Here is a 27,625-nt window from a genome sequence, read left to right on the forward strand (position 1 = left end):
CTATCATCCCTTAATTGGCGGTCATCAGCCTGTGATCGCTGATCGCTCTTGTTGAAATTTGTTTACTCATCTGTGGGCATACCGCTTAAATAATTTATCTTATAAATCAGTATTTATGAAGTTACATCCGGGAATTGTTAAATTCCCCTGCACGTTGTGTTTAGTTGTCATTTGCACATTAACTTGAACAGGACTGCATACGGTAACATCAAAAAGACACGTAAGTACATTGTTTTTGTTCATATTTATATTCTCGGTGATACATATATAATTATTTATTTTTGTTATTTTTATTAGATAGTAGATGTTTTTAAGAATGACGGAGACTTTTGCTTTAAATGTTATATTATTCAAGATACTGTATGCAAAATAGTATCAACATGAATCAGAACATGTGCAACATTCTTTTTTCTTAAAATATTAGAAATAATTGAAACAAATCATTGAAAAACTACATACAAAACAAAATCGTCCTGTCAAGTTGTGTGTGTATTTTAGATCATTTGAGCCGTGTCATGACAAAACCAACATAATGGGTTTGCGACAAGTATGGATCCTGACCAGCCTGCGCATCCGCGCAGTCTGATCAGGATCCATGCTGTTCGCTTACTTACCCTATAGCAAGAAGAGAAACTGATAGCGAACAGCATGTATCCTGATTAGACTGCCCGGATGCGCATGCTGGTCTGGATCCATGCTGGTCGCAAACCCATTATGTTGGTTTTATCATGACGCGGCTCATTTATACTCGCGACCGGTGGCCCATATAGGCTTGTCCTCAAGAAGCGTATGAGTCATTTCAGATTTTTTTTTGGAGGATAGTGCAAAAAACAGATACAGAAAGATGCCCTAATTCCAGAAGCTTCTCCTAGTTCTTTAGCGTACCAAATATTTAAGCACTGATACACGGTTCCTCGATACATTCGAAAGACTGATTAGTAATTTTAGTTGACCAGTCCGGGAATCGAACCTATAATATCGAGGTTACAAGCATCGCGCTTTAACCGATTGAGCTATGTGGGCTGGCAGTACAGTACAGTTTCCTGTCCATTATCTATGCTACTGGCATTTATAGCATATATCATTCTGATACTTTGTCAACAAGAAACAAATGCAGTTTATAAGTCTGTTAAAATCATGATGATTTCAACTCAAAATAAAAATGTTCAAAGTCGTTACTATATTATCATTAGTATCACTATCAAAGTATCAGTATATTAGTTGTCGTCATCATCCCCGTCGTCGTCATCATCGCCGTTGTCGTCATCATGATCGTCATCGACGTATGCTGTTGCTAGCAAAGATGTAAATGACGTTAATACTGATGTTTATGATGGTTAACAAGCTACACATACCATTGCTGCTGATGATGATGTTGATGGTGATAATTGCCGGCAAATAATGTGTTCAAGCAGTGTTGATCACATAAACCAATGCGCAGGAGTATATTTAAGTCATTTGTTAAAGCGCGCTAATGTTGGCGTTACGCTTAAGGCTGGTCATTGAAAAATGTCCATTTTTAACTGCAAACCGTCTTATTTTGGATATGTGATAAAACATGTTATTTTCGTATAGATTCAATATTAAATGCATTCAACTTGTTGAGTAAAACAATATTATGCTCGCCAGAGGGCTCAGATAATATGATTTCATTCAACCCGTTCAATAAACTAAGATTTAAATCGACAATCATTCAATATCTCCTATTTTTATAATCAAATTATCTTCCATCCACCAAAATGTGTAATAAGTGATGTTATGCAGCTCAACGGGGAAAATTCTTTACATGTTGTATGGTTTTACCGCCGGAAAAAAATATTTACCTTAAGTTAGCTTTATGCGGCGTCACTGTGCACACCTTTGTGTCAAAATCCTGATAGTACAAACGTTGATCTAACTCGCCAATTCGAAATTAACAATTGCTTATTAGGAATCTTAAGATAAATTACGAAAATTGCGGCACGTTATTTTATGTTGATAAATGACAAACTGGCCTTATTTAAAAATTAGCATGAAAAATCCTTTAGATTAAATGTATAACATCTATTTCAGGAGCATGGGTTTTATTATTCTTCTCTTGACAATACTGGTGCCATTTTGTCTGGCCGGTGAATCTTGTTCAAAAGGTATTGTTACGTCTTTTTCTAGAATTTGTAATACTATGTTGAGCGCTGAATTGCAACAAAAGCCGAGTGGTTTTTGTGTCAATTTGGCAACTTTCTAGACCGACTGAATTACTGATTTTGGCTAACTTATTGTCGAAAAGATACAACGTATTTTAGTATTGTGTGATGTAGAAAAGGAACCAAATCCCACAAACATAAAATCTAGTTATCCCATATTCTTTTTTAGAGATCTTTATAGAGTATAGAATTATTTGTGGTCAAAATTCTGCTGATGTAAATGAATATTTTCAACAAGCAAAAATTGTGAAAATAATTAAATGCATAAGAATATTGCACGGTGTAGGCCCCAATTCACTCTTGCTTTCTAAAAAATGTTTTAGACCTTTGAACTTTGTTTGAAATTCATCTTAATTATATTCAAGAAACTTCCAAATTGAAAACCAAATGTATTCTAAGAAAAGATAATTCTTATACAATGCACTGAATTGCTAAAACAATAAAATATCATTTAAGCATAATTGATCCATTTTTGTTTGACGAATTATTCCATTCCTTTAATAACGCGCCTCCCAGAAATGTTAACTGAATTATTAGTTTAAGAAAAGTTGTAAATAACAAGTTTGGTAAGTATATCCAGTATATGTTTAGCAAACTGTGGAAAAAGTTAATTTGGTCTCACACGTGTTTTTGTCTTAATTATTTATAGAATCATGTGACTGTGGAATAGATGGCAAGTAAAAGAATGAACTTGGATCTACAATGACCCTGTCCTACAAGGATGGCCAGCTTGAGGGTATATACAACACAGCCGTCGGACAAGCCGAAAACGACTATATTTTATCCGGCAGATACACACTTTCTGGACCCAAGAATGACGTGGTAGAACTTGGCTGGGTTGTCTCCTGGAATAACAAGAAATTTGGAAACTCCCATTCAGCGACAGCATGGTCAGGAATATATTATCCGGAAGATGGAATTATCCGAACACAGTGGATGTTGGTACGCTACGCAGAGAGTAAAGACTACTGGAGTACAACTCAAATTAATCATGACGAATTCATACGAGTTAAATAATGTAATATTGTTGACTAGAATTTTGTTTCTGTAGATCATGCTTACGAACAAATTTACTCAAGGTTTTTTTTTTTATATAGAATACACTGACGCACGAATTCACTTATTTTTTTATATTTGTAGAACACACTTTTAACAAATTGACTAGAATGTTTGTAGAACACGCTCAAGAACACATTTACCAGAACCTATGTCTTTTTAAAATACGCTAACGGTCAAATTAAATCATTTTTTTCATATTTGTAGAACACACGAACAAATTTAGAAGATGTTTTTAGAACACGCTTTTAAACTAATTAAATATCACCTATTTATAAAATGCTAACGAACAAATTTGCTAGAATATTTTTTGTATAGCACGCTTAAATAGATTTTTTATATAATTTCTTTTTGTAGAAAGCACATAATTATAGCATTCTGTTTTGTTTTTATTTTTTGTATAACACGCTTACAATCATACAAATTTACTAGAATTTTCTTTTTGTAGAATGGTTTACGTTCAATTTTACTATATTTTGTTTTATGCGTCGTGGAATTCGCTGACATTCAAATTTAATAGAAGTTTTGTTTTCTAGAACATGCTTATGTACAAAAGTACTTGTTTTGTCATGAATAAAGATCGTAAGGAATATGGTTCATTGATATTTAAAAAAAAAAGAAAACTTAAAAATACCCTCTGTCTGTTTATATGAATTTCCAACAGTCATTATTCAACAAAAGTGTTTAAGCACTAAAAAAACAACAAAAAACAAAAACAACCAAAAAACTTAAGCTTCAATTATTGAAACATGAAATGAAATTATTTACTTGGAATCAGTTAAAGGATTTTTTATGAGTAAATAGCGTAACGACTCATCCCATTGAAAATTTGAATCATTTTGAATTCAATAGCACTTGCCCCTCATCGATGTGGGTTCGAATCCCGGCACGAACATTGAATTCTCTCATCTATGGAAGCTATCCAGGTAGGTTACGAATGCCAATGGCTCTACTCAGGTACCTGTTCGTGTCTGAAAGAATGCACGGAAGAGCACACGAAGTTTTCCTTCCCAAGTAAAGCTGGAACGTCGCTATATGACATGTACTGATGACATATACTGTGTTGGTGCGCCCGCAATAAAGCTGGAAAGTCGCAATGTGACTGTCGACATAAACTGTGTTAATGTGCCGTGTCACACCCCCCTGCGAATCCCACTCCAAAAGAAAAAAAATATAGATAGAAAAATAAATAAACGAACAAAAAACCCCCAAAAAACCCCAAAAACAAAACAAACAAAAGTCCCGTGGATTGACTACCTAAGTATATAGGACTTTCGAAAACAGTTAGTATTCAGAGCGGGCGCTAATGTGCAGAGGTAACACTGTCTGTCTACCAATCAAGGGGTCGTGAGTTCGATCCCCCTCTACTCCACTAAAAGAATGAAATGATTACGAGACTGATAGTACTTTAGACACTAAAAGAATATAATATACAAACATGGTTTTTAGGCCGACGGCAAAATATTTTTACATATTTATTTAATGCAACCTTGACACAATAGCAATTAACACATACAGACAGCAAAATAACAGAATCCAATACAGATTGAATTCTTTACGTCCTGCCGAGAAGAACATATACAACTACACATACAAGAATTCTAATGGAACAGCAGACTAACAAATGAAACACAAAAAGACACATACAAATAAAAACCTAATAAGAATAAGAACGGATCAACAATACATAAAGCTAAAAACTAGACCAAGATAATAACTAAAAACTTAAAATAAATTTGAATATTTGTACACAGAAGATGTTTTATGGATGGCACGAGAATTTTTACCGATACGCCTGTGAATATGAATAAAGTTTAATAAGCATATATCCCCGAAAATGGCTACTCTTCATAAATGTAAAAAATTCGTTTTATCAACTATGTTAACTGTATCTTACAATCTTTTCTATAAGTGATAATAATTAAAAACATGAACATAACTTAAGCTAAATTGTGTACATTGTATAACAACAAACTTAGTAAAGGATATCGACGACAAAAACTGCTGTTTTGTATTTCGTTTTTATTATGTGAACAATATTGACCTGGCACACTCTTGCTCTTCCTTATCCACTTTTAAGACCACCAATTTCAGTCTTTTCTTTATCTAACCCCACTATTGAGACCACGTATAATCCATCCATTACCTATGCAGTTCACAAGTTTGTTGAATACTCTAAAGCATGAAACCTGATGTTATAAGGTGTTAAAGATCCTGTATGTTGTAATTAAGATTGTAACCACACTTAAGTAAAATTTTATATATGTATATAATTATACTTCTAAAAAAAATTTCAAACATCAAAGACTATGTAAAATATGAACTGCAAATATTTGTCCACATTAATATATGTAATATTAAAAATAATGCTTTGGGATCTTCATTTGAGCATTATATGCAAGACAGTAAACCATAAAAATTGAGATACAGGATCTTTAAAACTGTAATGATTGACAAATTGTATAAAGTTAGGTGAGGAAATAACCACCAGGGTGGTTTAAAGTTACTTTCTGCACACACAAATATAATTACTTATTTAATAGATGAATTATTTACATGAAACAATATCTATGAAAATTTAATCTTTAATATTAAATTTCTTCAGACGTATGTTCTAATAAGGAACGAATATATAATATTTATGGTAGTATTATACTGATTAAAATATAGAGGTCACGAAATATATATAATGCATTGATCATAATATCAACAATTTAGACCACGCCGCTATTAAGACCACATTAGTCCAGTCCCTCTGGTGGTCTTAAAAGATGGTTTACACTGTATATAACCAGTTGTTAAATGGTCTTAATTACCGCAAATGTTTACATACTAAGGTCAGTGAAATTGTGAGTGTGAAATTCATTTACGAATGATATACTTCAGTGACACTTTGCATTATTTCAACATATGTGGTTAAAAAGTCATATCAATTTATTAATAAATGTAATAGTTACCATGCGGAACATGAAAAAACTACCAAGGTTTTACTACGAAATAATCTTAAGGTGCGCTAAAATAAATGTAACAAACTTAAAATGTTATTTTCTGTTTATTTCAACGAATTTGGTAAACAAGTCATACAAATTTATAAAAAGGAGTTATTTCCGGAACATGATTTCAGCGAAATGTAAAAACTACATATATCAAGGTTTTTACTACGAAATAATGTTAAGGTGCGGCTAAATGAGTCTAACACAGTTGTTACTTTCTGTTTAATACACATGAATACAGGACATTTGATTTCAAGTACGAAATTGGCTAAACATTTATTTATATAATTTTGTGTTAAAAGAGTTTTATCTTTAAGTTTTCCTTTGTAATCTTGAATCGACATATATATAGGTAAAGAAAAAGCCTGACACTAGGGGACATTTTTTGTGTGCATGAAACCAGTAATAAAAGCTTTTTTGGTAAGTTAATTTTATTTTTAGGGAAGCTATTTCAGTACAAACATTTATATGTATTATAATATGTATGAAGACAATGTATTTTGTAATCATATTTGTTTTCTTTTACGTGTAGTGGTAACTTTTTAAATGATATATTTTATACAGGTTTTAAACATTAACCAAAACTTATACACCATCTATGCATATTTTGGGAATTGTGTAAATACCTTTAAGAACATGTAATATACACGTGGGATTAATTCATTTTATTTCAAGTACACATGCAATTGTTTATTATCCAAAACATTTTACACTATTACTGCTTAGTATACCATGCCAACCTCGTAACTATAAATGAGCCGCGTCACGACAAAACCAACATAATGTGTTTGCGACCAGCATGGATCAAGACCAGCCTGCGCATCCGCGCAGTCTGATCAGGATCCAAACTGTTCGCTTACAAACTCTATTACATGTGGAGAAACTGATATCGAACAGCATTGATCATGATCAGACTGCTCGGATGCGCAGGCTGGTTTGGATCCATGCTGGTCGCAAACCCATTATGTTGGTTTTGTCGTGACGCGGCTCAAATCATTATTAAAGTTACTTTGTACTTTAAGATCTTGTAACTAAAGTTTTTATCATAAGTATGATGCTCAAATGATGATTTATCAATATTATAAGTTCTAAAAAGCATAATTTGCAAAGATATTACCGAATTTTCATTTCAAGTGAATAAAGTTAGGTAATTAAAAATTTATTTTCGATAAAGTCTGATAAGAATTAAATGCATACATTTTAATGAAATTGCGGCACTATATTTTATGTTGAAATATGACAAATTGGCCTTACTTAAAAGATCTGTGACAAAGCCTTTAACATCTATTTCAGGAGCATGGGTTTTATTATTCTTCTCTTGACAATATTGGTGCCATTTTGTCTGGCTGGTGAGTCTTGTTCAAATGGTAATGTTACGTCTTTTTCTAGAATTTGTATAACTATGTCAAGCGCTGAATTGCGACAATGGCCGAGTGGTTTTGTGTCAATTTGGCAACTTTCTAGACCGACTGAATTACTGATTTTGGCTAACTTATTGTCAAAGATACAACATATTTAAGTATTGTGTGGTGTAGAAAAGGAACCAAATCCCACAAACATGAAAGCTCGTTAGCCCATATTTTATTTTAGAGATCTTTATAAAGTAAAGAATTATTTGTGGTCAAAATTCTGCTGATGTAAATGAATATTTTCAACAAGACAAATTGTGAAAATAATTAAATGCATAGGAATATTGCCGTGTGTAGGTCCTAATTCACTCTTGCTCTCTAAAAAAATGTTTTAGACCTTTGAACTTTGTTTAAAATTCATCCTAATTATATTCAATGAAACTTCCAAATTGAAAACCAAATATTTTCAAAGAAAAGTGATTTCTAATTCAATGTACGGAATTTCTAAAACAATAAATTATCATTTAATCATAACTGATCCATTTTTTGACGAATTAATCCATTCCTTTAATAACGCGCCTCCCAGAAATGTTAACTGAATTATTAGTTTAAGAAAAGTTGTAAATAACAAGTTTGGTAAGTATATCCAGTACATGTATAGCAAACTGTGGAAAAAGTTAATTTGGTCTCACACGTGTTTTTGTCTTAATTATTTATAGAATCATGTGACTGTGGAATAGATGGCAAGTAAAAGAATGAACTTGGATCTACAATGACCTTGACCTGCAAGGATGGCCAGCTTGAGGGTATATACAACACAGCCGTTGGACAAGCCGAAAAGGACTATATTTTATCCGGCAGATACACACTTTCTGGACCCAAGAAAGACGTAGTAGAACTTGGATGGGTTGTCTCCTGGAATAACAAATATTTTGGAAACTCCAATTCAACGACGGCATGGTCGGGGATATATTATCCGGAAGACGGAATTATACGAACACAGTGGATGTTGGTACGCTACGCAGAGAGAAAAGACTACTGGAGTACAACTCAAATTAATCATGACGAAATCAAACGAGTTAAATAATGTAATATTGTTGACTAGAATTTTTGTTTTGTAAATCACGTTTACGAACAAATTTACTCAAAGTTTTTATATAAAGAACACACTGACGAACAATTTCACTTGATTTTAATATTTGAAGAACACATTTTTGCTAGAATATTTTTGTATAGCACGCTTAAATAGATTATTTTATAGAATTTCTTTTTGTAGAAAGCACATACGCATAAGTATACCTTATTGTTTTGTTTATATTTTTGTATAAAACGCTTACATTCATACAAATTTACTCAAATTTTCTTTTTTTGTAGTAATCGCTTACATACAATTGTTTCACATTTTTTTTTTATGTTTTGTAGAATTTGCTCACATTCAAATTTGATAGAAGTTTTTTCTTTGTAGAACAAAGTTATGTATAAATTTACTCTACTTGTATTGTCATACATAAAGAAAGTAAGGAAATTGGTATTTTGATATTTAAAAAAAAGAAGAAAACTTAAAAATACTACATGTATACAGATTTATATGCTGTATATATAAGAATTGCCAACAGTCATTATACAACAATAGAATTCATGCAAAAACAAAATCTTAAGCTACAATTATTAAAACATGAAAAAAAATTATTTATGTGGAATCAGTGAATTGATTTTTATTAATTAATAGGCTCACGACTCATCCAAATAAAAAATTGAAAAATTCTCAATTCAATACTACTTGCCCCTAACCGCTGTGGGTTTGAATCCCGACAGGAACATTGAATTCTCTCATCTATGGAAGATGTTCAGCTAGGTAACGTAATGCCGATGGTTCTCATCAGGTACCCGTTCGTGTCTGAAAGAATGCATGGCAGGGCACATAAAGTCTCCCTCCCAAAGTAAAAGCTGGGAAGTCACGATATGAGATATACTGATGATATATACTGTCTTAATGTGTCGTTCCCCACGGCCCCGGACCCCCACCAAAAAAAAAAAAAGAAAAAAAAGAAAAAGGAAAAACAAGCAAACAAACAACAAAAACAAACGAGGGACATATCTTAATAAGTGGTAATACCCGTCATAATCATATGTATCTTGATGGCATGTTTATATCTGAATGTTACAATTGCATTCTTATTCATAGAATTGCTTACTGTAACATGAATATTTCAAACTGAGTGTATACTCATTACACATTGCTGCTTATTTAACAGAATTTAAACATTGCAAATGCGAATAGATGATATTGCTTCATTTCACCTTTCTATAACTTCAACAAAATCATTATTTAAATTGCATGTGTGCTATTGCTAGATTGCGCATTGCTTCTCAATTAACAGTATTTTTGTAAATGTAATATATAGCTACGTGATGAAGAATTCTATTGGTATGACTACCGCCTAGTGATATTTTTCTAACATTATTATACTACTTCTTTTCTAAAAAAAAAACAATAAAAAACATCATATTTTCTCAAAATTAAGAACGCTTTAAAAACGCAACAAGTGGTTATTGAGAGTAACATGTAAGACGCAAGCACTTATATAAATGGAACATAAACGAATACAGTCAGTCATATTTAATACCATGTGTAGTTATGACGTGAATGAATAAGTTTTAAGTTTAGCAAGCCATGTTGAGTGAAATGTTGTCGCATGCTCGACAGGAAGGCGACAATGGGGGTGTCTAAGTTTGTTCATAATATTATGCATAAAATTTCAAAATAAACAATCTTTCTACCATATTATCTAATAATATTCAAACAATAAATCCAACGTTGTATATATACACAAAATATTCAAAGAATACAATCTTTCTATTACATTGAAATAAAAAAAAACTATTGGATAAGATTAATTGTAAAATGTGTCCGGTGAAAACAAATATTTGAGATAAGATAGTCATTTACTTAATTTTTCATAGAAGTGATCTGATGATGCTTCACTAAGGCTTGATTCAGTGACATTGATGTATACTGGATCTTGTTCATCTTGTTCTTGTGTCGTGGTAGATGTGATGTTTGACATTTCTGTTGACGCACTTGTGCCTTAGCGAATACAAAATAATAATAATAAATGAATAGACCTTCTATGTTTGTTGCATGTTTTGTTAATTTTCTATAAGCAGATTACAAATATAACCACAGATACAAGGTGCTTTATGATACGTCGAATGCCCATATAAATGACAATAATCGTGTATGTGAACTCACTTTAGCGTGTTTTTATTCAAACAAACGTTCAATAATGAGATTTTAAGAAAACTGTTTATTTACTACTAGGATTTCATTATAAAAAATAACATAATTCTAACACACACACGCATGCACGCAGCACACACGCACGTACATACGCATGCTCGCACGCACGAACACACGCGCGCGCACGCAAACGCACAAATTAAATTTTTTAAATGATTCGTAATGCCGATGGCTTTAATAATGTACTAAACAAAATATCATCATCTTACAAGTTTTACCTTTCGATTCTTTTTGCTCCTTTCGATATCTTCTTAGCCGCAATAATCTACAATAAAACAAACAAATAAACAACAAATAAAAGGTAGCAAGTTTTTATTATGCAGAGTATCATTAGCACTACACTTTTTTGTCTCTTATCTTGCTAAAACATGTTTAAAACCTCAACTTTATTGCCAATATTTATTTAACTTACAACAAACTGAATTATAAAATACACGCGTATATTTTCCATTCAGAATATTTTATTCCAGAAAATTCTGCCGTCATAATTTGTTTCACTGTAACAAATATATTTGTACATTTTATAACAATAAAGCATAATTACATATATTTTGCAGCAAGGAATATTGCAACGAAGACAACAATTGTAAAAATACAAACAACAAGAGACACTACTACTGTAATCCCATGTATCCCTTTTTGTGAAAGTTCACCAGCGTCTGAAAAATATTCCGAATATATTTCAAGAAAGATCAAGGAAGTTTTAAAATTAATATGATTGAGTTTAAAACAATCCTTTTCGTTACAAGTATACAAATAAATAAAATCTTAACATAAATATTGAAATGAGTAAATGTTTTGATATTATTGTTAAAAACTAATAAAAACGAATACCAGATATCACGTTTAATTGTTTATGAATTATTTCTTTCCAAATTCATGCGTTTCAAATAAAATATAAATATAATCTTACTTGTATTAGTTTGGCTGTTAAACTTTCAATGCCTAGTATCTTGTAAAAAGTTGTCATACTTACCACAAGGTATTGTAGTTACGAGGGTACATAAAATATTACGCGGACAACGATATTATTCCTGATTAATATTGTTTTGATATTTTGATATTATAGATTAAACAGGATTTAGCCTAGATATTAAATATTCATACAACACAAAAAGTTACAAGTTGTTGGGTTACTTGAAACAAACCACTGTTCACCACACAGAGCGCTCATATAACATGAAATGACGTCAACAATGTTAATCAATAAACATTTCTCGAAGTATGCACCGGCCTTCTCGATACACTTTTCCATTTTTCCATTTCTGTTCATTTTGTCTTAACCTTTCCGGAATCTCCCTTCAGTGTGTATCTGACGCCACTATAATGCTTTTGCCAAAAGTATAACACCATTCTACCATATTGGACTTTATACCAACATTGTACGTCTATACCATCTTCATGGTCCTCGCCGTTGATTTGTTCAGCTTTACGCAAAAATTGATATAGGAACATTGCGCCGTCAAACTGATTTTCGTCGTTTGTTACAGTTTTTATATTTGTGGAATATTTATACCCTTCTCAGACATGTTTAAGATTGAAATTTTGCCTGGACACACAATTGACGTTACGTAATATCTACATATCATTGTAGCGCAATTTCACTTAAAATATTTACGATGATAGAGATTTAAACGCAAACTTCAATTTTACGATTCAGAATTTGCAGTGTTGCGTCGTTAACACAGGAAATCAGTATTCTGACGCATCTGAACCGAATATGGTTCATCACAATATTGGCCAATAGAAGGAAATGCTAACTGATTGAATATGTAAATGTTTAAATAAAATATGCATGCGCCTGTGCTTTTTAAAGGCTCTTGTAGTACGACATTTTAAATATGTATGATACTTGTGATATCTGCGTAAAACATATGCCACAATGTAACGTAGGCAATTGAAATTAATTTCTTATTAAAGGTATACTTAAAATAATATATAAAGAAAATACCTGAAATAGACGGGCAAGAATATGAGCATGCTCCAGTACTAATGCTGCAACAGGGGCATCCATCCCTGCACATATTCTGACAAAGTAATCCCCATCGTCCCAAGGGACATCCACTACAATAGCCGGTATCTTTATTGCAATCAAGGCATTTATCAGATTTGCACGTAGACTTACAGTTGAGACCCCAAAAACCTGGTTGGCACACTGAACATAATCCATTCGTTAAAGAGCATTGTTCACACTTTGAGTCGTTACATTTATTGGAACAATCATGGCCCCAATATCTGTTTTCACATCTTAAGCAATAACCAGTATGTCTGTTACAACCCCATGAGCAAGATGTACTGCACACATTTTCACAAAAATTTCCCCATCTGTTGAAACCACATTCCATACACTCGCCGGACCCAATATAGCAGCCAACAGAACGACACGACCGATTACATTTGTTTTCACAAAATGATCCCCACAACCCAGGTTTGCAAGCATCGCACAACCCATTGACTTTACTACAACTTAAACAATTGTGATTGCATGTCTTGTTACATCTGTCTCCCCAATATGAGCTATTGCAGGGGCTGCAATATCCATTACTCATTCTACACTTTGAATGCAAACAACCTTGACCACACGACTCAGCACAAAGGTTGCCCCAAAGTCCATCCTTGCAGTAGCTACACATTCCATTATTTCTATCACAGCTTGAATAACAATCACTACAGGTTTCATTGCAAAAGGCACCCCAGAATCCACTTATGCAGCTATAACAGTGACCATTGTTTCTAATGCAGCCTATATCAGAACAACCTTTGCTGCACGTTTCATTACAAAATAAACCCCAGAGCCCAGGTATGCAATAACTACACTGTCCGTTTGATCTAATACAGCTTGATGGGGAACAGTTGTACATGCAGGTTTCGTTACAATTTGCTCCCCATAGTCCGGCCCTGCAAGAGCTACAACTACCGTTTGATCTAATACAGCTTGATGTGGAACAGTTGTACATGCAGGTTTCGTTACAATTAGCTCCCCATAGCCCGTCCTTGCAAGAGCTACAATTTCCGCTGCTTTTATCACAGCTGGATAAACAATTTTGATTGCATTTGTGTTTACAAGACGTTCCCCAGAATCCAGAATTACAACCATAACATATCTGATAATTCACATTACAAGAGTAAGAGCTGCAATTTCCAATATTACAAAGTATTGAGCAATTTTGTCCTGTAAATCCAAATTGACAGGAGGCACATCTTCCATCACTTTTACCACATTTACCTGATGTACAATTTCCACAATGTGTCTGACAGTTTTCTCCCCAAAGTCCAGATTTACACGCCTGACATTCTCCTGAAGAAATACTACAAACATGACAATTCGGGTCAGAACACTTATTTTCACAAGAAATGTTCCAATAACCGGGCTTACATATCCGACAATCACCTGTTAACTTGTCACATATTTTGCAATTCGGAACACATGTTTTCTCACAAGTTTCTCCCCATTCACCATCATTACATAAAGTGCATGCACCAGTCGTTTGATGACATTTCTGACATTTTATATAACACGTATTGTTGCACATCTTACCATACGAACCATTGGCACAGGGAGAACAACTACCATCTTGTTTGTTACATCGTGAAGAGCTACAATTTGCTGGACAATTTTTATGACAATGCGTATCCCAATAACCACTGTAACAACTAGAGCATGCTCCTGTGTTCTCATGACATGAGTATCTACAATTTGTCTCACATAATTCTTGGCAGTCACTTCCCCAGTAACCATATGGGCATGTTTTGACGACATTTTTGCCTTTTGTAGTAAAAAGTAAAAAATATTGCTTTGATATAAGAAAAGATCCATCTACCGCTTGTATTGTAAATAAATATTATCTGCATGAGGATTATATATAGTTTTACATTATTTATTTTTACCACATAGAACGATAAATTAAATTGCAATACAAAGAAACAAGTTTGTTTGCTTGTTTGAAAACCAAAAAAGAATACTAATAGGTAATTTACTTGTATCCAATTTTGATAAAATATTTTGAAAATATTATATGTATTAAAGGTACTTTCCCAAACAAAATGTATCTAAAAACGTCAACATATTTGTTTACAGTTATTATAAAACGGCAGTTTTCACGAGATAACTGTGATGAAACGGTTGTTATATTTCACTTGGCACATTGGCAAACAACCCTTTTATCATAATTATAGTGAACATGTTGCGAGTAGGACAGCTTGATGCAGGTAGAATTAACTACATGTATATAAATGTCAGTTTTACCGATATACATGTATATATTATTTTCTTTTTGGTCTGTTTTTAAAGACATAACTTTCTATGATATATTGTACAGCAAATCGATTGCAGGATAAAAGAAATACCAAGCACACAACTGTTCTACCTGAAACCAATTGATAATTTGCAACCACTTAATGGACGTGTGTAGATCTATAACACAAATATTTACAAAATAGAACGCTGCAAAGGTTTTAAATTACAATATTAAAAACATGGCAAAGTCTTTACTTTCATGTTTTTTTTTCTTCGGACAAGACATTATTAATCATCTAGCTCCAAATACATACACGAGCCTATGGTGACATTTAATATTTTGATGACATTTAATTTAGAAAAAAAAGAAAATCCAAACTACATAGTGTTGGATAGTAGGTATAAAGAATAAAATCAATTGCTTAACTGATTTTTTTACACCATTTACACTTAATATATTTCTAGCATATAAAATATTTACGTGCTTTAAATGATTGGTATGAATGACAAAATATTCAAATGAATGTTACATGAATCAAAATATATTTTTTGTTATCATAATCAAATAAATGACAGTACTATATTTAACAAATTTCATATGGAAACTAACTATTATATAAAAATTAACTGTTATCTTTACTTAAAGAAATTCAAATCTGAATGAGTCTGCTTTTTTCAAACATGTCACCCTATCCGATTATTAATAAGTTAAAATGTCTTTGACATAATGCATATATTCTGTTATCGTGTTTACGAAAACTTTTGGAGAAGACTTCAAGTTAATTCAGAATTTATAATTTCAGCTGGTCTACTTAAAAATAAATGTAAAAATATAATAATTAAAAGAATATATTAGGATTATCATAATTAAATCTGTGCACATCCCAATTTATGATGCAATTGATGTCGAGTATGTCAAAATCCCTTTATAACGTGTTTTAAATTCTTAACAAGACACATTAAACCAAAAAGAGTTGAAGTATTTGTATGTATAGATTAATTTTCATTCCAAAATATATACGTAAATGGGTAGGAAAATATTTACATATTAAACGGTAGAAAAATGTCCAATATCAATATTGAATCATTAGAGGAGAAAATCGTTTCTTTTACCTTTAAACATTCCCTTCTTAACTATAGAGAAACGCCATGAATATTGCCATCGGTTTATATTTTATTTCAATGTATTCCACTTTGAGTTTCTTTTGATAAAATCAATACCACGTGAAGCAGCATTTTATAAATTATTATAATTTATATGATTTCCATTTATTTATTCTTTTAAAACTCCGCATATTACAAACACTTATATTTTATATCATTTGCATTTACGTATTCACTTAAAACTCCGCTTATTAAAGATTATTATAATTTATATGATTTTCAGTTACTTATTCACTTAAAACTCCACTCCGCATATTATAAACAATTATATTTTATATAATTTGCATTGATATATTCACTTAAAACTCCGTATATTATAGATTATTATGATTAACATTTATTTATTTACTTAAAACTCCGTATGTTATATATTATTATGATTTATATGATTTAGTAATAGAAAGAGCATCGAAACACGGGGCTATCTGATTTGTACGAGGGGGCATAGCCCCCGAGTATTAATCAGATTGCCGAGTGTTTTGATGTTCTTTCTCTTTTGTATCATAATAAAACATAAAAACTCGTTCCTTGTTTCACAATACGAAACCCCAGAAAAAAGTAACCAATGAACGAGCATCTGAAAATCATATTTCTGTCGCTTTTCGTTTTTCTGCCGTCACAATAAGTAAACCCCAGCAAAAATGAACCAATCAATTGGCGTGCTCAGGAGTGGGGGTAACTAATACATGCACTCCAGTTAACGCACTATGCATGTAATTGTTTACGATTTAACTCTGATGCATTTTCAACAGAAAGGTCCCCAAACTATGATACAACATTGATCTATTTTCTTAAAAGTCCGTATATTATAAACAATTATAATTTATAAGATTTGCATTTATTTATTCACTTAAAACTCTGCATATTATAAATTATTATAATTTATATGATTTACATTTATCTATTTACTTAAAACTCCGCATATTATCAATTATAATAATTCATTATAATTTATATGATTTGCATAAATTTATTCACTTAAAACTTCGAATATTATAATTTTTATAACTAATATGATTTGCATTTATTTATTTACTTAAAACTCCGCATATAATCAATTATTATAAATCACATGATTTATATTTATGTATTCACTTAAAACTCAGCATATTATAAACAATAATTATTTATATGATTAGAATTTTTTTATTCACTTAAAACTCCGCGTATTATAAATTATTATAATTTATATGATTTCCATTTGGTTACTCACTTAAAACTCTGCATATCATAAATTATTATAATTTCCATTTAGTTATTCACTCAAAACTCCGCATATTATAAATCATTACTATTTATAAGATTTCCATTTATTTAGTCACTGGTTATTTGTCATAGTTTTTTTAGCTGGCATATACATTCTTCATCAGCACTGATAAACAGGTAAATATACAAACTAGTTAATTGACCATGGAATCAAGTATTTCAGACAAATTATAAAATATCTTTTACAAACTACAATGATGATCACGGAGACATAACACTGTATGAAAATAGTATAAATGTCAGCATAGGGCGAAACAAAAGGCAAAAATAGGAGGCAAACATACAAAAATATTGTATAAAATCCGTATCACTTTCCTCAGACAACAATCAACAAACCAACCAGAAAAATGTTGGGATATTCCATTATTGTTAAAAGTTCCATATTAAAATACTCCAAAATTTACGCTTACTTTATTTTCTTTTTTGTTTAATGCTGTTTTTTTTATTCGAAGCTACTAGACCTTACAATATATGTTTAAAACATCCAAGAAAATAATGCCTTTTTAAGTAAATTATCGGTAATAAAAAAGTTTAAAGTAATACGCTCTATCAGCTTAATTATAAAACTTGATTGACATTTACTTGTATATATCTTTAATTGTACCTTAAAAATTATTAATTCCATTTCTCTCAAGTATCTTAATGCTTAAACATTACAAAAATACGTTTAAATCTTACTCACCGGAAATCCATAATACTGAAAAAAGAAATATATAGGCAATATGCATTTTATATTATTTAGTGTCACTGATTCCCCTTAAAATATCGTTGCATCCTCTGCTTTCATTTCAAATTCGTATCCAGTAGTTTTGAACACTTTGTCTCGTTCTCTGCCAACTTTACTCCGGTTAATGAAAACAGGGACAGGTAATCCAGAATTTTGAATACTAAGCATCTCAGTCTGCGTTCCTAACTTCCTTGTCGTTCAGTTAGAAAAGACCCAAACGATGCGTATGTATTTAGAGTTAATCAAGTGTTTTAAAAATTTTGGCTACCGACAAATTGAATCGAACAACTGAAAACAGATTCTAATTTTGCTTGCGTTGTCAATGGATATTTCACGTTATATAGTGAAGATCCACACACATCGTTTTTATATTCATTGCAAAAAAGGAAGACATGAAGTTATTGCCAAAAGTGTCTTATTGACCCAGTATTTACATCAAAATACAGCCAATGTAATCTAGCACCGCCCTAGAAAGAACTCAAAACTTTAATCATTATTTTGCTATTTTCCCTTTGGTTTATTGACTTCTTTATTTACTTTAAAAAAGTAAATACAATGAAACTTGAATAAGAAATTAGTATGAAGCTCTTTTAGAATATAAGCTTACATAGACATTTAGCATTTGACTTCGGTAATGTCTCACTGACCGACCGACCGACCGACCAAAACCCAAAACTCACTCACTCACTCACTCGCTCGCTCGCTCGCTCGCCCGCCCGCCCGCCCGCTCGCTCACTCACTCACTCACCACCTCACTCACTACTCATCCACTCACTCACTCACTCACTCGCTCACTCACTCACTGAAATTTTCATCATGATAAACATTGCGAAATCTTTACATTTATTTATTTTTTTCGTCAAACAAAAACATGTATTCATCATCTAGTTCCATATAAATGTACGAGCCTGTGGTGAAATTATATCTTTTGATGATATGTTATTTCAAAAACGTCCAAACTACAATGTGTGGGATGGTAGCTTTACAGCTACTCTCTCCAAAACATCAACATATTGTTTCCAGTTAATACATTTGCATACAAGTTAAATATGCATTTGCCCCAGATCATTGTGACCTAACAGTTGTCATGTTTCACTTGACATAGATATAAACAACCCAATTATCACTTCCGTTACTATGTAGCGAGTGGGACAGCTTGAGAAAGGTACAATTTACTATCTGAATGTCAGTTTAAAATCAGGTTATCAAGATATTTACTTCCTATTTTTCTCTTTTTATAGACATAATTTTCTATGATATATTATGCAGCAGTCGATTGCAGGGTAAAAAACTTACCAAGCCTACAATTTGTGTACCAAACTGCTTGTAACCAGTTAATGGGTGTGTTTATAATTTAGGTCAATATTTACAAAAGTTGCAACAGTTTAAATTTACAGCTTGATAAACAAATCTTTCTTTTAGATGCTGTTTCAATTGACAAGACATGTATTAATCATCTTGTTCCATAAATGTACGAGCCGAGCCGGTGGTTATAATTTTTCTTTGATGATATTTTATTTCAAAACGCGATCAACAATGTGTGGGCTAGTAGCTTAAAACCGTAATATAAAGGTTATTTGTAAATTATGTTTGCTTTTTTTAATTGAAAAAAATGCATTCATTTCTTAAGTATGATGTGCCATTTACTAGTAAGGGATAAGGATTTATATTTCCTTATCATTTTAGTCTACTTTGAATATTTGATTTTAAATTCTTCTAATACAATTAAAGAAGGATCAAATATTATTTTTGGTTTGTCCAACACTTTCATAATCTCCGTAAGATATATTACTATTTTTACTTCCTGTAAAATGCTTCAGAAATCGATCAAAATATTTATCTATTTCAAGTTTAAAAGATTCACTTTAATCTTTTACATCAAGGATAAATGTTTTTTATAAAGTTGTTTAATCTCCCGTAAATACCTTATATTTTTTATTTTACATTTCATTATACCGGTTTATTATATTATGTAAATTAAATATTGAATACAAAATGCTTATATTCATTTCACCGTATTTTCACTGTATTTTTTTTTCAATGAAGTGGAACATATTTACACAAAATTTAAGGGAAAGTCTTTGGAATTGTAATGCCAAAAAAAAGAGAAAAATGTATATGATTAACAGAATATTATATAGTATGAAATGTATCATATTGCACTCGTGGCTACCGCCACTCATAAAATATTTATTTTCGTACCACTCGATAAAAATAAATCCAGTATTTATAGAAAAAACTTAAATATCCTCTTTATATTCCGATCCATTCTTACAAATTATATTTTTGCATATTCTACTAATCACAGACATAATTACATTTATAGATATTAAAAATTTTACTTCACGTTTGAAAAGTTTGTGAATCTTTAGTGGTCTCATATTTGTTGAAGTTTGAAGTTTTCATTATTTTGCTTATACTTTAATAGATTCATACTTATAACAACTGCAAGTTTAAGATTATAATCCTTGAGCTATTACTAAGTATAATAAATGCTTTACGCGTCCAAATAAGATCGTTGTGTGTATGAATATGTTACAAAAGTAATATTATTTGTGTCATGCAAAATGAATTTAATATTCTATTAAAAACGAAAATATATTCATTGGCTGCAGACAATAATGTTCTGCAAATTTGATTTTGTTTTCAAAAGCGGATAAAACTAAAATTATTCTTTTCTTTCTTAAAGCAGCGTATTTATCGAGACTTTCGACTGTTTTTTATAGTTGTTGTTATTCTTAAATATAATACTATTTTTTACAATTGTTTTGTTACTAAATACAAACAAAATTACAATCAATGACTAGAGAACATTCCTATCTAATGGACGTTTGAAGGATTGGCAAAATGTGGTGTAAAAAATAATTAGTCAATTTAGTCTTTTTTATTGAAGACGGTGACCGACTGGTCGCCTAATACCAGTCTGGTAAGATCAATTGAAATATAAAATGCCAATCGTTTCTTTTCTCACCAACAGATTTGAAAGTAACGAATTAAAATGATGATTACAAATATATTCACAACGTCACAACAACTTTAAATAATTAGGTATAGATAAAATAAATCGATAACATATTGTGACATTCTAACATCATCATTTGGAGGATCTAAAATTAAATACACAATATTCGAAATCATTTTCGGTAATTTTAATCCACACAATAATGTGATATCATGATTTTAAAATTTTGGCTTGTTCTGGTATAAAATGTACAGAAGAAACTAGATGCTGTATATCTTTATATGTGTTTTCAGTGAAGTTGCAACGTGTACTAATCTAAATATTAATTATATCATAGTTTGGTGACCTTTCTGTTGAAAAAGTGTCAGAGTTAAATCTTATACATATACATGCACAGTGCGGTAACTGAAGTGCAGGTATCAGTTACCCGCACTCCAGATCATGCCCTTTGATTGGCTAATTTTTGCTGGGGTTTACATATTGTGACGGCAGAGAAAGGGAAAGCGGCAGAAATATCATATTCAGATGCTCGATCATTGGTTACTTTTTCCCGGGGTTTAAAATTGTGACAACAGGGAACGTGTTTTTATGTTTGACTCAGATACAAAAGAGAAAAACACCAAAACACTCGCCCCCTCGTATAAATCAGATAGCCTCGTGTTTCGGTGCTCTTTCTATTACATATCTTCGCACAATAATATACCATAAATACACGCCTGGCAAACTGTCGCTCCACTTCAAAATTGTGGTGTACGGTAAAACGAGCGAACGGCATTTCCGAGATAGAGCGAAAGGCCGATTTAAACGCTTAATTGTAAGTATTGTTTATGTTTTTGTCTTGTTATTCATTTAAGTTGTATTTTTTCGAAAAACGGAAAATGTAGTTCCGTGTAGGATTGATTTAGGCTTCCAATGATCTAACCTGTTACAAAAAGAAAATTATATCAAGCCCGGGAGAACTTTTCTCCCTGACGAAGCGAACGATGATTTGTAGAATATTGAACTTCCCAACCATAGAAATGCCATACCTTTCGGATTTCTTGAAAAAGTGTATAAGTAAATTATCAACCCGTAATGAGAACTTGTCCTTCGTGCAAAATAATTACTCCCCTGAAGGATTTCTTAAATTTGTAAATCGATATTTTTCGAAAGTAGTGGAGCGAAAGGGCGAGAGATGGAGCAAAAGGTTCGATGTTGAGCGCAAGGCGATATTAATTTGACGTATAAGTCCTCTCAAAATGAGGCAGAAACTCAGTCGGTGGTCGGACTAAAATTAATCAATAATATAATTAGACCTACAATGTAGTTATAGTAGAAATTTTCTTTTACACTTACAGACGAAAATAATAAAACTAAAACAACAATGCTAAATAAGGGAGGAAGTAATCTTGAAACATAACTGGAACATGTGGTTATATCCTTATAACGACTGGACACCTTGTCAACCATTTTCATAGCGATTCCCCCACCGTTACAAATTCATGAAAACGTGGCTTATTTGTGCACATCTCAATTTGTCCCTTTTTGCTCAGAACAGGTACGTTAGAGCTATTAATTACAGAAAGTCACTGTGAAACTGAACTCGGTAGTAGTGATCCATTTAATTAAATGTGTTCCATGCATTGCATAATTTTGTTTCTGTTCTGCACTTTGAATATCTAACTTTTCGAAAAACATACATTTTGGCGTGAACAATTGAGTTACACGTACCTGCTCGGAAAACATTTTGTTTTCTGTAGAACTAAAAAAAATTCGATTTTGTCGCATTTTGCACGGACACACGTTTTTAAATGTACATCACCGTGTCAAAAATCAATGATTGACCTCGAATAAGTGGCATCCCTGTATTATGCCCATGCATACATGTGTATGATTCAATGGTCGGGCCTCATCCAAAATTCGAACATTTATAAAGGAATCTACACGGCAGCCATAGGTGACACCTTCGCGATTACGTTATTACGCTATTAGTCGTTGAAAGGATATCACAATTTATTAGTTCTCTTTAAAAGGTATATATATCGGTCTAACCACTTGATCACGTCTATTTTAACTTCCATAGCTGTTATATGTAACAAAATAATAGACTACGCTCCTCCTAATATGTCAAATTAATATCGCCTTGCGCTCAACATCGAACCTTTTGCTCCATCTCTTGCCCTTTCGCTCCACTACTTTCGAAAAATATCGGTTTACAAATTTAAGAAATCCTTCAGGAGTAATTTATTTTGCACGAAGGACAAGTTCTTAATTACGGGTTGATAATTTACTAATACACTTTTTCAAGAAATCCGAAAGTATGGCATTTCTATGGTTGGGAAGTTCAATTTCACAAATCATCGTTCGCTTCGTCAGGGAGAAAAGTTCTCCCCCGGGCTTATATAATTTTTCTTTTTATAACAGTTAGATAATTGGAAGCCTTAATCAATCCTACACGGAACCACATTTTCCGTTTTTCGAAAAAATACAACTTAAATGAATAACAAGACAAAAACATAAACAATACTTACAATTAGCCGTTTAAATCGGCCTTTCGCTCTATCTCGGAAATGCCGTTCGCTCGTTTTACCGTACACCACAATTTTGAAGTGGAGCGACGGGCGTGAAATATAATTTCGATAAATTAAGGTATTCTTCGATAAAGAGATACATTGTTGAATACAATACTGATTATATTGGACGCGTACACAGCTTTAGAAAAGACATTAGACTCCGCTAACGTCCCGCCTTATTTTACGTCTAGATAACATAATATTTTAAGGTCAGCAAAACAATTCAAAAGGTAGTCTAACATTTTATATCTCACTCGAGCAAATACTCAAAAAATGCAATTATTAATAAGTAATATGTTTTCTTCAAAGTTTAGCTTAAAGAAAGATGTAACAGTACAAATATAATCCAAACTACTTTTGTTTGTTTTGGGTTTTAAGTCACATCGACACAGTATAGGTCATATCGCGACGTTCCAGCTTTACTGGTGGAGGAAGACCTCAGGTGCCCTTCCGTGCATTATTTCAGGCACGAACGGGCACCTGAGTAGAACCACCGACGTTCCGTAAGCTAGCTTGATAGCTTCTTCACATGAAAGAATCGAAAGTCCCTGTCGGGATTCGAACCCACAGCGGTGAGGGGCAAGTGGTTTGAAGTCAACGACCTTAACCACTCGGCCACGATCCAAACTACTGCTTTATGTTTAGCATACATAACTTCAGATCATGGTCATTTTACAAAATATTTTATCTTTCCGCTTTATTTAAAAGCAAACTATCATCTTCAACTATTTTTTAAACAATAACCAACAAAGAAGAAACAAACCTGATACTCATTTTTTTCACGGCAATGTCCATTGTCTAGATTACTGATAAATAGTGAATCATTATTTATTCAAACAATGTAAGTCTACCAAAAATTTAATCAGTATTTCACTTTAGATTGATATAAATATTTTACTTGATTCAAAACACATTTATTAATCGTATCATATTTACTCTGAGCTGGGCCTCCATAATTTTTTCAGGTATCCTAAACTGGCAGCAAACACCACTCCGAGCATGGATGTTTGTGCCGTTGTTGCTTCTAAGCCAAGCATAGGTGCTGCTAAACCAATTCCTTCCTGCTGTAAAAACTGTAGCTCCTACAATACCTGCTGATGCACCAACAACAAAAACCAGCCTTCCAATTCCCACTCTACTGAGGCCGTTTATTAAGCATTTTTAAGCAAAGTGTTCAATTTGTTTGTTTAATGTCCTGATTCTCAGATTGGTATAATTAAAATGTTCCCTCCAAGCACTATTTTTATAGCACTCAAGGTGACAATATTTTGTAAACTGGGCAGGTTTTTATTGAGTCGATGATACTTGAGAAGGCTTCGTTCCGAGGCGTGACTTTGTTTCAAATTTTTCTACTTTTGAATATGCGGGCCTTTGCATTTCTGAACCACATCCTTTAAGAAACATTCGTTCTTTCCCAAACCCCTTCCTGAATTTAACTTCATTATCAAAGTCGCTCCACGTGCTAAAAACTTATACAGGTGTGCTCGAATATATTCTACCAAATAATAATGCGATCATATTGACAGTCCTTTTTTTTCTTCCTCTGTAAAAACGTTTGTCTGAATTTTAAAACCACCAACAAAACGCATGCGGTTCTGGACATATTTTGGACAGCCCCCTTTGGATTTCAAGTGCTCTTTCAGCCAAAGAACTTCCTTGGTCAAAAAGCCCAGGAGTGTCTACAAAACACTTTATTATTTTGCGTCGCATTTTTAAACAGCTTAGTTTTCATGTTGCTTTGTTGCTGTGACAGCTTTGAGACTTTTCTCAACATGGAAAACCATTACAACCAAGCCAATGAATTGCCTGTTGAACTTTTTCCCCATTACCAGATTTTAACCAATCATTATAACCCTTATTCTCATTTTGGATCTGAAATTAAGTAAAAGTTCGTTTCCAGTTATTAATTTGTATTAAAGAATCTGTTATTGAATTAAATTTTCAATCAAACGGAGGTTATATTTTTGCTTTTGGAAGTATGGGGAAAGAACGTGTTTCTAATGCTAAAAAAAAAAATAGAAACAAAGTACAACGTTTTAAATGGTTGGCTAAATTTTCCGGCTCATTTTACTTTACCGAAAGCGGATAACACGGATCTTGTTGATTCCTAGTTGGGGCAACAGATTTTGTAAGTAAGGAGTTCAGCTTTAATACAAGAGTAAAAGCCTGTATGCTCCACTTTTAAGTCAAAATGTTTCAAGAAAGTCAATCTAAAAAGAAAAATGTTCCGAAAATAGAAAAAAAAGTAAAAAGATTTTCAAGATTCAAGTACTAATAGCTCTTTATCTGGTTATTTGTAGTTTCTGAGAAGAAAACTTAAAATTGTATTTCCCAAAGGCATGTCGCTAATACGACGTATAATACTAAATTAATTATACCCAGAAAGCGGGACAGTTTTGCCCCTAGGTACAACTTCTGGTTTTTAGAAGATCCACAAGGTGCTTGCAGCATGGAAAGTATGTAAGCACTGGAATTGTTTTTTTTTTTCGAAAAAAAATATTTTAATACATATTAATTTCCAAACCTATTGTTTAACTAAGTGAAACCCCCTAGCATTGCCGCGACGGACTTTGTTAAAGATAATATTTCCCGATTTTTTTTTGTTTTTTAAGAAAACAAAGATCATTGAGCATTAAAAATTATGACACTTTCAAGAATGTCGTTTATTTTCATAGATTGTAAGTCTAAAATTCATATATTCTCTGCATTTTTACTTTTGGTATTAAGATTTGTTGCAACTAAAGAGCGTACATTTCATACAAGCGTAGTAAACCTAAATTCAAAATATTTTCTATTTGATAATAAAACGTCATAGAATGATTCTTATTTCCATTCATATTTCTATATCATACAAGAAAAAAGAAGAAGATTTTACAGTAAAATTTATCATAGTTTGAGATCTTTCTGTTAAATATGGGTCAGAGTGTAATGCGTTTATATACATGCACAGTGCGTTAACTGAAGTGCTAGGTTTTAATTTTTTTTTATGTTCCCGCCAATCCTAGAGCATGTCTACTGATTTAACTCATTTGTCTGGGTTTACTTTATTGGACAACAGAGAAAAAGGACAATAACGATAGAAATATCATATTCCAGATGCTTGTTTATTGTTTACTTTTTTTTTGGGGGGCGGGGGTATTCATATTGTGACAAGAGGGAACGTGTTTTTATTTTTGCCTATGATATACAAAAGAGAAAAGAAAACATCAAAACACTCGGCAATCAAGCCCTTTACAAGGGGGCTAAGCGCCTCCCCCCGATACAAATCAGACAGGATTTTTCTTTTTCCCTTTTTTTTTTACTTATTTCACACTGTGCAAGACATGAAAAAATATAAAAGAAAAACAGTCATGGAATAACTTTGAATGTGATTAACTTACCATGCTGGCCCGATGTTTAATTACATTCAGCTGAGATCTGATATCGTCCCCTTCTCTTGCAGACTGGCAACACTGTAAGACGCGACGTGTTGGAGTTCCTATAGATTTATGGGGGCTATTAAACGCGGGGAAATTTAAAATTACATGTAGTAACCTGATTTGGTTCCAGTTTATTGGCATCAACCGTTGACTGATTTCATACAAATCGTCAAGGGTTTTCGCCGTTACAACACGTTCGCCCGCAAAAATTGATGACAGGGATTTTCCGTGAGCCAGGAATCGAATCGCACGATATCTGCGTGAGTCAACGATTATAACTGCATTATTGAAAAACTATCTTTGCCAAATATAAAGGGCAGCATATCCACCGTATATCCAAGATATTCGTGTCATCTTTTTTGAGTTGAACAAACAATCAGGAATGCATGTGGATTAGGGCAAATGTCGAGAGAACC

General features: G+C 32.3%; 1 protein-coding gene and 1 long non-coding RNA gene across 2 annotated transcripts; one reads left to right on the plus strand and one right to left on the minus strand.

Moving 5' to 3' along the window:
- The first annotated feature begins 119 nt into the window (after positions 1 to 119).
- On the plus strand, positions 120 to 3,831 carry LOC132743887 (uncharacterized). The gene is made up of 3 exons (XR_009627630.1): positions 120 to 220; positions 2,053 to 2,126; positions 2,833 to 3,831. It is a non-coding gene; the product is annotated as an uncharacterized LOC132743887 (long non-coding RNA).
- An 8,005-nt stretch (positions 3,832 to 11,836) lies between these two features.
- On the minus strand, positions 11,837 to 14,624 carry LOC132743865 (multiple epidermal growth factor-like domains protein 10). Its single transcript, XM_060732444.1, has one exon. The coding sequence runs from the start codon at positions 14,413 to 14,415 to the stop codon at positions 12,718 to 12,720; it is 1,698 nt and encodes a 565-aa protein (XP_060588427.1). The 5' UTR covers positions 14,416 to 14,624; the 3' UTR covers positions 11,837 to 12,717.
- Between the last annotated feature and the right edge of the window lie 13,001 nt (positions 14,625 to 27,625).

This window comes from Ruditapes philippinarum, unplaced genomic scaffold (genome assembly GCF_026571515.1).
Source record: "Ruditapes philippinarum isolate M1 unplaced genomic scaffold, ASM2657151v2 ctg1964_1_1_1_1, whole genome shotgun sequence".
In the NCBI taxonomy this organism is placed as follows: Eukaryota; Metazoa; Mollusca; class Bivalvia; order Venerida; family Veneridae; genus Ruditapes; species Ruditapes philippinarum.